This window comes from Hyaena hyaena, unplaced genomic scaffold, assembly GCF_003009895.1.
Source record: "Hyaena hyaena isolate Hyena2069 unplaced genomic scaffold, ASM300989v1 scaffold_2244, whole genome shotgun sequence".
In the NCBI taxonomy this organism is placed as follows: domain Eukaryota; kingdom Metazoa; phylum Chordata; class Mammalia; order Carnivora; family Hyaenidae; genus Hyaena; species Hyaena hyaena.
In genome coordinates this window covers 36,749-49,779 of record NW_024082882.1, presented here as the reverse complement: position 1 = coordinate 49,779, position 13,031 = coordinate 36,749, and the positions used below count along the sequence as shown (strand labels likewise).

Genomic DNA, 13,031 nt, shown 5'->3' with positions numbered 1-13,031 from the left:
TTACCCAGAATGGGGCAGCAACCAGGGGAAGGACTTGGAATATCTACATCCATAGTCCATGTGTGCATGATAATCACTAGTTCACCAAATTTCACAGCAAATTGTAGTAACTGGGTCCTGAAGGCATTAGCAGAATTCTGTCATGGATGGCAATGGAGAGGGTTTTCCAGTCATGACATCAGTGTTTGCCAAAGTCAAATTAAGAACATGATCAGTCATATTTAGTCCTGGAGAACTGAGACAGGAAAAGTATCCATCACATTCATGTACCTCTTTCCAAACCACAGCTAGGGCTGGATCCCCATGCAAACATGCTAAGTGAGCCAGTGGCTTTATCTTCTGCTCACAACACCCTACTGTGGCACAGCCCGTGGCTCCAGGGCTTTCTGTTCCGTGGCAGTGCCTTGAAAGAGGGTGGTTTTAGATCAAACCTCTTCCCTGATCACAAGGCAGAAGGACACCACTATAGGGACCACAAGAGCTGTCATGCTGGCTGACAACTGGACCCTGGTCACTTCCTTTTATTTTTTTAAGCTGCTGGGTGTCTCAGGAAGGGCCATGGTCTCAACCCTGAAACTTCTAAGAGGTGGCACACCACTTGCCCTGGGCATGTCCTTGTTCTGTCTCCTTCCACCTTTAATTCATATGTAGAAGAAGCCAGGGACACTGGCTCTGAATATAGGTGAGGTAGATGGATATGGTGTAGCCAACACCTGTCCCAGGGGCTTGGGGACAGTCACTGTGAAAACGCTTTCCCACATGGAGCCCCTTTGACCGTGACATTGGCCGATATCTCTCAGGCAGGTGCTCCCCCCCTGGGCATGTGCACCCCGACTTACAGATTGTTGGCAGGACCCTCTGGCCATGCTGCCCCTGACAATCCAGCGTCATGGCCCAGAGGGCCTGTCCCTGCACCGGTGCCTTCACTGTCAAATTGCTTCACACATGTTTGCTGGCCAAGTGTCCAGGCTTCACACTCTGGTCCCGGAAGACCACACAGCCTGATTGATGCCAGGGCTGGCCTACACCCTTCCCTGTGGTCTCTAAGAGGTAGGCCCAGCCCAAAACAGCAGCAGAGAAGGCAGGTTGGCCCATGACCCTTCAGGGACTGCAGCCTGTGCCAGGCAGTGGCTCCTGTTCCCTCAGGGCATTGGCCGGACTACAGATCCATTTCATGCTGTGCATAATTTTATATAACTGCATGTGCTTATATATGCATACAATTAAACTACTCGAAGTTGTACAGTGTTCAGCTTCACCATCCCATTGGATTAATAGCTGGAATGTGAGCATTTGATAGCATGTGGCTTTTCTGATACTTGACCTAGTAGTGTCTGGGTGTTTAGTTTGGGTGTCCACATGACTCCCTAGACTCAGTGGGCAGGCTCACACTTCTGGAGCCTCAGGAGCCCCAGCTACTTAGGAGACAGGGATGCCTCTGAGCCAGCTGTGTGGCACCCCCTCGTGGCCAAACTAGTGAAGCTATCCTAAGTGTCGCAAGAACTTCATGGATGTTGAAGCAGGACAGAGCTGGGAAACATAAACAGAGGGCTGCCCTTTGCTGCATTACCTCACACCCACCTGCTCCCCACCAGCCTGGGGCTCACCCATGCCAGCAATTCCTCAACATGGAGAGTCTTCAGGACATCTACTCCCCTTCTTTCTGTCAATATCAGTGCTAACAATAGAGAAAAAACATGGACTTCTTCATACTCAAGTGTTATTGACTTAGCTTAAGGATATGCATATCCCTAATATGTGAATTCTAAGAAGATTTCAGCACCCCTGTGGTGATAGGTGATGCTGAAATCATCCCCCAGTAGCTTCTAACCCTGCAGACAGGGAAGGTGAGAAGAGGAAATCTGCCATCTATCCACTTCAGGGTCTTCTGAGCCCTGTAACCAAAGCAGACTTTTTGATGACCATCACTAACTCAGTGGCTATAGTTTCAGACTTCTGTGTGCTGCCATTGTTTTATGCCATGTGTCCCTGCTACATAATTTCCATTGAACAGTAAAAAACTGAACTCTCTTAAAGCCATAAAAATGGTCAGATTTCAAGGCAAGAATGTTGTTCTAAAAGTACCTCTGCATGTACACACTTTCTCTTTCACACACAGACCTCTCTAGATAGCAGCATTTCACATGCTTCCTTATATGCTTCCATGAAATCAGTACAGGCTAAGGGAGGCTGAGGTGCCCCTTTACTGACAGCAATATGCAGAATTCAGGGTAGGCATGGTGGCTGGTCCAAGCCACCCAAGGACACTGCCTAGATCTTTCTCTGCATCTGTGTCACCACCCCACCCTGGCTCTCATTTATGTATTGAGAGCCTGATCTGAGCCCCCAAGGTGTGAAACTAAGGAGAGAAACTCCTTCAGGGCCAAGAGAGTACTCAGTGGGGCCTCTGATGAAGACCCTGTCCTGGTCGTGCCGCTGGTGTGGGGTGTATGGCGGGGAGTCTTCCATGAGAACTGGCAGTGAGCTATGGAGCAGGAGCAGTGTCTACACATCCTAGCAGGAGAGCATATCAATAGCCTCATGATTATAGGGCCAATTCTCCTGATTATCTCATTAGTTTTGCGTGTTAGTAGCCAAGACCTGAATGTTGTCACATCCTGTAATAGCCCTTTCTCTTAAGATAAGGAAACCACCTTCCTGCTGCTGATTGAAGCAGTTTTATAAGGGTGTTTCCCACTGAGAGAATTTAGAGCATGAGGCAAAGTTGCCCCCATGGGGGGCTGCCCTTAGCTCTGGGACCTCAGCTCTGGTCCTCCCTGCCTGCAGATTACTTTCTCAGGGAATATATGTGATGTACGTGTGTGTGTGTGCCCCCCCCCACACACACACACACACACTGCAGGTTTCCTGTGTGGTATAAACAGATTTTTTCAGAGGAAAGTTTGAATACAGTGCTGCCCAGGATTTCAAAATAAAGCTGTGTCTAGGATACATGAGCTTTGGTTCTATAAACTTGGGAGGCTGTGGGAACTAATCTCAGGAAAGCTAATGTAGAATAATTACACACCCCTCTCAGGTAAAGAGAGACCAGTTATGTTGACTGCTGGCTCCTTGGACACAGCAAGTGAAGTTGCCAGTCTGGGATGGTCCTGTGATAGCAAGGGGGTGTGTTGTCAGGAGGGCCCCCCCCCAATTCGCGCAGCACTCTCTCTCAAGTTTCCAAATAAGATTATACTTCCCTCCCCCATCACTAACAATCCAGTACTAACCCACTGGATTTCAATTCTGTGTGTCTTTCTAGAAAGAGAAGAAGAGTGGGCTGCTGAAGCTTCTCGCCGGGGCGTCTACCAAGAAGAAATCTCGCTCCCCACCATCCATCTCTCCGACCCATGATGCCCTGGTGGCAGTGGACACCTCACTCCAGGGTGCAGTGGGTCCTGAAGTGTCCTCACTGTCCATGCATGGCAGGGCAGGGTCTTGCCCCATAGAAAGCGAGATGCGGGGCGCAGTGGGGATGGAGCCACTGCACAGAAAGGCGGGCTCCTTGGATCTGAACTTCTCCTCATCTCCCTCCAGGCAAGCACCTCTCTCCATGGCTGCCATCCGTCCCGAGCCCAAGCCTTTGTCCAGGGAGAGGTAAGGGGGGAGGGTGGGCTTATATCCTCTAGGGCCTTGGTGTGGGCTGGTCTCTAAGATTGAAGCCATTTTGGGGGAACAGTGACAATGGAGATTTTCTGAGGATTAAATTTATCAAATGTCCCTCTTACACACATCTACTCAGTTCCTGAGCTTGGATGGTGAGAATCAGATAAAAGGCATTTGGGGGGCGTCTAGGTGGCCTAGTCGGTTGAGCATCCCACTTTGGATCAGATCATGATCTCACAGTTCATGAGTTTGAGCTCCACATTGGGCTCTGTCGCCCCACATCGGGCTCTGTGTTGACAGGTTTGAGCCTGGAGCCTGCTTTGGATTCTGCTTCTCCCTCTCTCTCTCTGCTCCTCCCCTGCTCTCTCTCTCTTTCTCTCTCTCTCTCTCTCCCTCTCTCTCTCTCCCTCTCTCTCTCTCTCCCCCTCTCTCTCTCTCTCTCAAAAATAAAAAGTAAACATTATAAAAAGATAAAAAGCATTTGGGGATGAAAAGGAGTATATTTCATGTTCTGAATCCATCTGGGTCCTGAGTTTGGGATTTGCAAGGGATTCATCAGGAAATTTGGCAAAACTGATGGGGCACTGAGCCCAGAGAGTGAGGAATGATGTTAGTGAGAGGACTGTGTCCCCTCAACCCTGTGGGAAACCTTTAGTGGACTCCTGGACTAAATCTCATGGCCTGTGTGCCTCACCCAGGAGGCAGCTTTTTTTGAGGCTGAGCCCCCTCTGACACCTTAGAATTATAAAGCATTACCCCCAGATTTGCTTCGAGGTATATAGTCTATTGGGTTGGACCATACAAAATTGACAGCATTCATTTGTGGGGTTTTTTTTTACCACAACCAGAAATTTCATAGAGTTCAGCCTAGAGTTATACTGAGCAGTAAACTGAGTCCACAGAGGGCCCTTACGTACTTGAATTTTATAAGAGGCTGGCATCTTGCTCAGCTGATGGGCCCATTTGAGTTAGTCCTTAAAGGGCTTCAAATGAGGGATGGAAGACCCTGCAGTGAGAGGGGATGGTGTCCAATCAGGATAGTATGGAAGCACTTTCCCTTCCATGTGCCTTCTTGTTGGAACACTGCTTAAATAGTAAACATGCGAGCAGTCTCCTGAGAAACCAGCCCTGGCACCCTTCCCCACCAGCTTTTCCCCATGGGCCCCAGTGCTGAATTCTGAGAAAGCCCCCACTGTCCTGAGCACCTGCTAACCCCCAATGCCAAGGCAGGGCTACTTAAGCTCTATCTAGATGGGAGTGACACACCTTTGGTCAAGACCTGGATAGTAAATTCTGCAGACACCGCAGGTCATTCAGTCTCTTTCAGAACTCTCACCTCTGCTGTGCCAGCATGAAGGCAGCCATAGACAATACAGAAACGATGGGCATGGGCGTTCCAATAAAATTCTACTTATGGACACCAACATTTAAATTTAATTTAATTTTCTTGTGTCATGAAATATTTTTCTTATTTTGATTTTTTTTTTCAACGGTTTGTGAACTGTTTCAACTTATTTGTGTCTCAGACCATATAAAATAAGCTGCAGGCCAGTTTGTCAAGGCATATCCAGATGATGGGCTTTGGTGCTGGGCTGACATTGTGGTGTTGAGATCCAGCACCACTGAGAGAACAGTCTCACCAGGCAGTGTAGGAACCATGGGGGCTGGTTATGGATTTCCGATAAGCACATGTAGTGTCAGTCCATATTTACACCTGTTTTTAGAAAGACAGCTCTGTGCTCTGTGCAGGGGTGAGATTCAGACATTCATCAGTCAGTATGGACCTGGGCCATAACCACTCAGAATGGCAATGCTGCATATGTAGCTTAGCATCTGCTGGCATCGTTTTAGGTGCCTTGGGTGTGTTACCTCAGCCAATCCTTCCAAGAACCCTACAAATTCAGTATCCCCATCTTCCTGAAAGGCTAGGTAACTTGCTTGAGATCACACAGCTAAAAAGTAACCAGCCAAGCCAGAGATTGAACTCAAGGCTTTCCAGCCACAGAGCCTGGTCTCTGACCCACTTTGAGGAGCGTGGTCAGCAGCTGCCCAATGTACAACTTGCCCACAAAGGGATCTGGGTGTCTCTGGCTTCAAAATAGTATGGACCATGTCACAGCCTTGCCAGGATATCAGCATCTGCTTCTGGAGACTCAGCCGTTGATCACCACCCTGTTGCCGGTTCAAGGTACACATCCTGTCCAAACTCAGTCACAGTAGGATCTGTTACTATGAGGTGCATTCCCCACAGCAAACCCCAGGCCCTAAGGAGATTAGGTCACACCTCAAGTCACCTCACCTCACCTCACACACACACACATACACACACACCACTACCACCACCACACCCATACCACACACCACACACACCAAATACACATGACACCACATCACACATGCACATATAGCACATTCCACACAGACACACTCACACACACCCTCAGACATACATACATGCATCACATATACCACATATCTCACACAAATACCACACACCTCATACCACACCACACACATATACACACCACACATACCACATACACACTTCACGCACATCTCACACAAATACCACACACACACACCAAACATACTACATCACAAATGCACACATACCACATATCACACATACACACACCACACACCTCAAACCAGACCATACACATATACACACCACACACACACCTCACACACACACCACATACCACAGATACCTCACGTCTCACACAAACACCATACACACACACACACACACACACACACACACACACACTTTATAATTTTTCCTCCATTTCCCTCAAAGGAGCCTCCTCCAACTTTGTGTAACTCTTTCATGTCAGAACTTCATCCTTCCATAAGACCAACCCCCAGATGCCTATGATTTCTCAATGTGATTCCCAGTCCCTTTGCCCCAGGTAACAAAGTTGGTGGTTCCTGAGAATAGACTGAGACGTTTCAAAGCTGCTCTCATGTCTCCCTTAAGTTTCTGTTCTCCCTAGATCCCTCAGCTTCCAGACTCCTTCATAAAAGGTCTTAAAAGACCCTGTTCTACTAAACCATGGAAGTCTATGATTAACTAGAAAGATCAGAGAATTAGTCTCATTCTGTGAATATTCCATCTAATCAGGGCTTATTGTACCCAGAGACTCTTGGCACCCTGCTTGTCCCCCTCACTCTGTGCAGCTCATTAGTGATAAGAGTTTTCAAAATACAGCCTGAAACAAAACTGCTGCCTAATGAGCCCCCAAATGCCCCCTTCGTTCACCCTGTGCAGCCTGTAGGCCGCCTTGTATCCTGGGGAGCCCCAGAAGTGGAGCAAGAGTGGAACAATGGAAAGGCTTAGTCTTCAGGCTGGGACAACTCCAGAAAGCACTTGGCCTTGGGCCCCGAAGGCTTGTGAATAAAATTTAGCTCACAGCTGGAAGGGAGCAGCTGTGACAGGAATCCCTGCTGTGGAGGCCCTGGGCACTCACTCGCAGGCCACATATCTGCAGAGTGCCTGCTGTGTGCAAGGCCACTTTACTGTCTGAAGGGGGGAGAACAGCAAAGGGCAGGTGGGGCTCAGACTCAGGCTTCCACCACCAGCACACTGAGGAGGGGGCATCTCTCACCTGGAGTGGCTGGGCTCCAGGTACTACAAGGGTATCTCCTGCATGTTCTGAGTGTCTCCTGTGTACAGACTCCCTCAGAGATAACAGTTTCCCTCCTGAGGATTCCAGAAGACACTGGGAGCTTCTCTCCTAACTGCTCCTGGAGGAAGGAAGCTTGGGCTAAACGAGCCTGCCCAGGGGAGTGAACCATGGAGAACTACCCCAGGTCTAGTTGGCCAGGCCTGCACGTCAGCTCACTAGAGGCAGGTCCAGCTCTCAGGAGATCTGTAGGAGCTAAACTCACAGGCCTGATGTGTAAACCAGAGTGCCAAATACTAATCCTTCCTCAGGAACCTAATTCTTGGACCATCTGGACATATTATGCCCTATGGACAATGTATTCAGGGACCCACATTTCTGGAGGTTACTTGGGGAACTCATAATAGCAGTGTAGTTATGGGATCTGGTGACACTGTCTAATGTCCTGTCTCCCCAGCAGGGATATGCCAACCCTGACTCTGGGCAGGTCTGGCTGAGTTCTTGGACCAGCCACCCCATGCCCATACTCTGGATGCCCACCTCTGGCTCTCTTGTACCTCAGGGAAGTTGCAGAGTGGCTCTGAAAAACTAGCACACTTACCTCTTATGATCCATTCACACACTCTGTCTATTTATCCTCTCCTCTTACTGGCTTGTGAGTTTGGCTTTATTCGGATTTAAATGTTTTTTGACTTTGATCTATTATGTGTCATGGTAGGCAGAACGGTGGCTTCCCAAAAATGTCTGTGCCTGATCCCCTGAACTATGAATGTCCCCTTACATGGCCTTGAGGAGTGAAGGCAGCAGGCAGGATAGAGGTTGTTAACCAGCTGACATTAAAATGGAGAGATTATCCTGGATTATCTAGGCAGGCCCAGTGTGACCACAGAGTCCCTATAAGGAGAAGAGAAAGGCAGCAGAAAGGGTCAAAGTGATGCAGTGTGAGGACTCAACTGGCCAATGCTGGCTTTGAAAATGGAGGAAGGGGCACTAGCCAGGAATGCAGACAGCTTCTAGGGGCTAGCTGCAAAAGGCAGGGGAGTGCATTACCCCCTAGGACCTCCAGAAGGAGTGTACCCTTGTAACTGCCTTGAATATCTGACTTAAAGAACTGGGAGATGAGAAATTATGCCACTAAGTTTGTGGAAATTTTTTACAGCAGCAACAAGCTGTTAATACACGTACTGATATTGCAGCTTAGTTTTAGGGGGTATAGACATACTCTTATTTCCAAGTTCCTAGAGGGAAACTGCTCCATGATGATAACATCCACTATCTCAGGGGCCACTTGCCCTCAGTAGCACTGAAGCAAATGCTCTGAAAAGCCTGCCACTCGGAGAGCCTGACGGTGACCCCTGTTGTCAGGAGGGGAGCAGATGACACAAGAGGAAAACACACCAAACCTCACACATAAAGCTAATTGCAATGTGCAGTGGTAAGAATTCATTCTGATTTTGAGCCTTTTGATTTCCTGCATCTTATGTCTGAAAATTAGCTGTGGGTGACATAACCTTAACTCAGCACAGCGCAGTCTCTTATGATTTATGATGCCACAGTCATAACACAGGAGTAGCTGCTGTCCTTAACTGTTCATTTGGCCCTTTGTGTCTATAACAGGGAGTATCAATTACTTTCATGCAGCAGGAAAAATAGCTCAGAGTCTTGGAATGATCTGGACAGGAACTTTAAATGCTTGACTCTTATACATTAGGCCCACATCATCCATCTGGGCTCATTAAATCATTGAATTACTCAGAAGCACCAAATTACTTTTTTTTCTAGCCACTTACATTTTCAGAGTTGCTTGTTTGTTTCACATCTGGCAGTTGAGGCAAAAGCCAAAACTTGTGTTTGAAGTCTGAGAAATCATCTCACTCTTTGCCTTTTCTTCCTCAGGGAAGAGAAGGAGGCAGGTGTTTGGAGAAAAGGGGAAGGGTGGCAGAGAGCCACAGGTAGGGCCGGTGCTGGTCTCTGCAGACACACACACAGCCTGAGTGCCAGATGTGGGGGAACTGATCTCACAGACTATTCCTGCCTCCCCAGGGCCATCTGTCATCAAGGAATGGCCAGCAGGCAGCCGTTTGCAGAGATTCGGGGCTGAGAGGAGGGCAAGAAGCATACTGTCTTTTCTCTCCTCCTTTATACCCCCAAAGCCAGCATCTGGAGTCCAGAGACAGTTGAGAACTGGCCCAACCATCCTATAGCTGCAGCCCTTCCAAAGCGCTCCGTGAGCCTGGCCAGTAGGAACCTTGCTTGCCTGCCAAGTCAGCCTCAGGAGCTACTTTGCTCTCTGCCCCCTGGTCTCACAGCCTGGAACAAACTGGGACCGTGAGCTCCTCAGAGTGGAGTCCGGGTCTTTTCTGCTTGGGTGTCATCCCTCAGCCTCCAGAGCACTTGCTGCAGGTGCCCCAAACCATGGCTTCCCTGTCCTGACTTTGATGGACCAGTGCCTCAGGCCCTCTGAGCAGGTGGTTGAAGGAGAATGAAGACTTGCCCAGAGCTTTCACCTCAATTCTCAGACAGCAGCAAATTAAACATTTGCCCCCAGAACTTGATGAAAATTCATACTTCTGGCCCCTTTCCCAGAGTTTCATCAAGTAGGTCCAGGATAGAGCCAGGACTCTGACCTAGAGGTCCTGAAGTCTATGGCCACATTTGAAGAAATGCTGACATAGGAACTCTTTTGTGTTATAATGTTCTGGTTTCTCCGAAAGCAGAATATACAGGTCAGAGGCTCCACATTTAAAGCCCCTTGAGGGTCCTCAGAACACCCAGATGCTGGGACACCTGGATGATCTCTTTCAGGGGCCATTTGTGTGGCCGTGGCTTATGGGAGAGGCAGGACCAAGAGGACAGTCCTTCCCAGCCGACAGCCCAAGGAAGACTGAGGGAAAAGGAATATCCCACCTTCCTGCCCCAGCTAATGGGCCAGGACCACGCCCAGGCACTGCCAGGGAGGGGAGCAGCAGGACAGTGGCTCCTGGGGGTGTTCCCTCCAGTCCAGGTCAGGTCCGGGGCCTCTGAGGCCCCACATTGCCAACCACACAGTACATGGTTCCTCCCCAGCTCATCTCCTATAAATGGATGACCCAGTCCCCTAAGGTCATTGGTCATCCTGCTCCTAGGCCATTAGTCTGGCCAATGATCCCCTCCTGTGGCCAGTGGCTGATGGCAGGAGTTGAAGTCTACACTGTGGGCTGGGGGGAGGTACTGTTTGCTGTGGAGCTGCAGGCCCAGATACACACATCACCCGTCCTCTCCATGCCAGCCACCGCCAGCCGCTGGCACCTCTGCTCCTCCACCTGCCCAGTTACCTCGGCTCCCCGGCAGCTCCACCTGACTGACAGTGCCACCCCAGGTCTCCAGGCACCATCCTGCATGTTTGAACAGTGCTCCTGTATGCGGGGCTTGTTCTAGACACTGGGCACATGGCAGGGAGCACTGGGTAACAGTTGCTGCTCTGGGGGTTTGCGCACCATCATGGGAGACCTGAGCTAAGCACTAAGCACGGTGAATGGGGCCCAGCTGGCTTGTGGAAGGCAGGAGAGCTCCAGAGAGAGCATCAGGGAAGGGGCAGGCAAGAGCAGCCCAGGCAAGGGAGACCTGAGCTGGGAGAGGTGCTAAGATAAGCCAGTTCAGGTGCTAAGATAAGATTTTTGGAGCACATTTAAAAAAGGATGACCATTTTACCATACAAGGTCCAGAACACTTTCACACATCATGTGAGACATCCACCTAAGAGGCATTCCCCACCCTCCCTCTTCCTCAAAGAAGCTGACACTCGGGAGGTCAGGACACCTAGCCTGGTGTCATGCAGCCAGGACACGACAGAACTGAGGACACACCAAATGTCCCACCCATCCCCAGTGCCTGCACCAAAACGGAAGTGGCCATCCTAGGCCCCACCCCAGGGGAGGCCGCAGTCCAAGATGGGCTGGAGGGAGAGACTGCCTCTCAGGCAGAAATGTTCCAGCTGCATAGATCCGGCTCTAAAAGGACACGACGGGGAAATGATTTTTTAATTTTAATTAAAAAATGAAAAGGTTGTGTAAAAATTAAAATCAAAGTAGACATTTTTAAAAGTGGGGGAAGTAGCCCCAAATTATAAGAATTACACCAGATGGGGAAAGGAAAGGTGAGCAAAGAGAGAGACATTGCAAGCAGGACCTGGCAGTCATCTTCCAGCCTAGAGTCAGGCTCACCCAATGTGGTGTCTGTTTCCCCTCCAGGTATCGCGTGGTGGTCTCGTACCCTCCCCAGAGTGAGGCAGAGATTGAGCTGAAGGAAGGTGACATTGTCTTTGTGCACAAGAAGCGTGAGGACGGCTGGTACAAGGGGACCCTGCAGAGGAACGGCCGCACCGGTCTCTTCCCAGGAAGCTTTGTAGAGAGCTTCTGAAGACATGCTCTACACATTCCACTCCCCAGACAAAGGCTCTCTGGGATCCCTAGGACACAAGAGAAAATCAAGGCTGTCCTGAGGGCCCCAGGTCCCTTTCAAGGCTCCTGGCAGGGCCACCCTGGATGGGGGTGGGAGCTCACAACTCCCAACCAAGAGCACACCCTGGGATTGTTCTCTGACAAAATGCTTCCCTCTGCGTAAACTGTAAAGAAATATCTTTGGAAAGAGAAGCTGCTGATGCGGGTTGATTTGCTCTGTGACTTACTGCTAAGCTGCAGCATTCTTGTTTGCTGCCTATGCAAGGCCGGAAGCTGCAGAAGGGCTGCGGGGGTTGGGCGGTGGGCATGGCGCCCAGGGCATTTGGAGAATGTTTTTATGGGTTGCCCTGGGCTTCTTGGCGGGGGGGGGGGGGGGGGGGGGGGGTCCAGATTGCTCCATCACCTCTCTATATACCTCAGTCACCTACCACCTGGCTACTCAGCAATGGTGTTCCTGGCCCAGGGCCTTCGCTGGGTCCCCAGAGTCCCTGGGGAAGCCCAGCACGCAGCTCCTGTTGGAGGCGCCAGATCGCACTTGGCTTTGTTTCCTGCCCTTATTATAAGCCACATGTTTCGTTTTGCCACCACTGTCCCTTTGCATTGCTTCTTTCTTACAACATCTTTTTAAAGTAAAACTGTTAGACTTTCTATATTTCTAATAGGTCATACATTGCCTATTTTTCATACATCTGGTGCTGCCTTTTTGTAAAACCAATAATGACTTGGTTGAACTTGAAAGAAAAAATGTCTGAGATGATAATCAAGTGGGCAGAATTTTTATATGTACCGTGTGAATTTTGGAAAACTCTGAAAAGCCCACGTACTCAATATCAGCATTGGCTACTGCTCCATGGATAAGAGGGAATCCATTTAAGTGGTTGGAGGGAGTTTAGAAAAAGCCAATTTCTTTAAACCCTTACCAAAGCCCCATGCTATGTCTAGACAGTGGTAATTATTATTCAAGAACTGGAAACATTTCAAGGAAGGGTCACTATAATTGCCTTTTGTGTGGCAGTAAAAAGAACATGAAGGTCAACCCCAGCCTAGGAAGGCAGAATTTTCCTTGTATTGCTTTAGAGAAAATGACTACAATTAGCATTATCAAAATATGATTTCTTGCTACTGAAATGTGTAGTTTTTAACCACAATTCAGATTTACCACCCTGTGATGGTTTTGTCTTTTTTTTTAAATAAATGTTTCCCTATCAGGCAGTACAAATGTTGGTCTAGAGACTGGAAGTACAATGAGGAAAACAAGGGATTTGAGGCATTGCTGCAGATATGCAGAATTCAAGGGAGCTGGGAGAAGAAAGAGGAGGAAGTGGCACCTTTGATCCTAGGATCTTATCCTGGGTGGGGT

General features: G+C 49.2%; 1 protein-coding gene across 1 annotated transcript in view; it reads left to right on the top strand.

The window, feature by feature from the left end:
- The window catches only part of LOC120227374 (E3 ubiquitin-protein ligase SH3RF3-like), a 34,969-nt gene extending 22,975 nt beyond the window's left edge, over positions 1-11,994 (top strand). The window contains exons 2-3 of the mRNA XM_039225500.1: positions 3,263-3,597; positions 11,462-11,994. Of these exons, the coding sequence (XP_039081431.1) occupies positions 3,419-3,597; positions 11,462-11,630 (348 nt within the window). The 5' untranslated portion in view covers positions 3,263-3,418 and the 3' untranslated portion in view covers positions 11,631-11,994. The remainder of the gene's footprint in view (positions 1-3,262; positions 3,598-11,461) is intronic.
- The last annotated feature ends 1,037 nt before the right edge of the window (positions 11,995-13,031 follow it).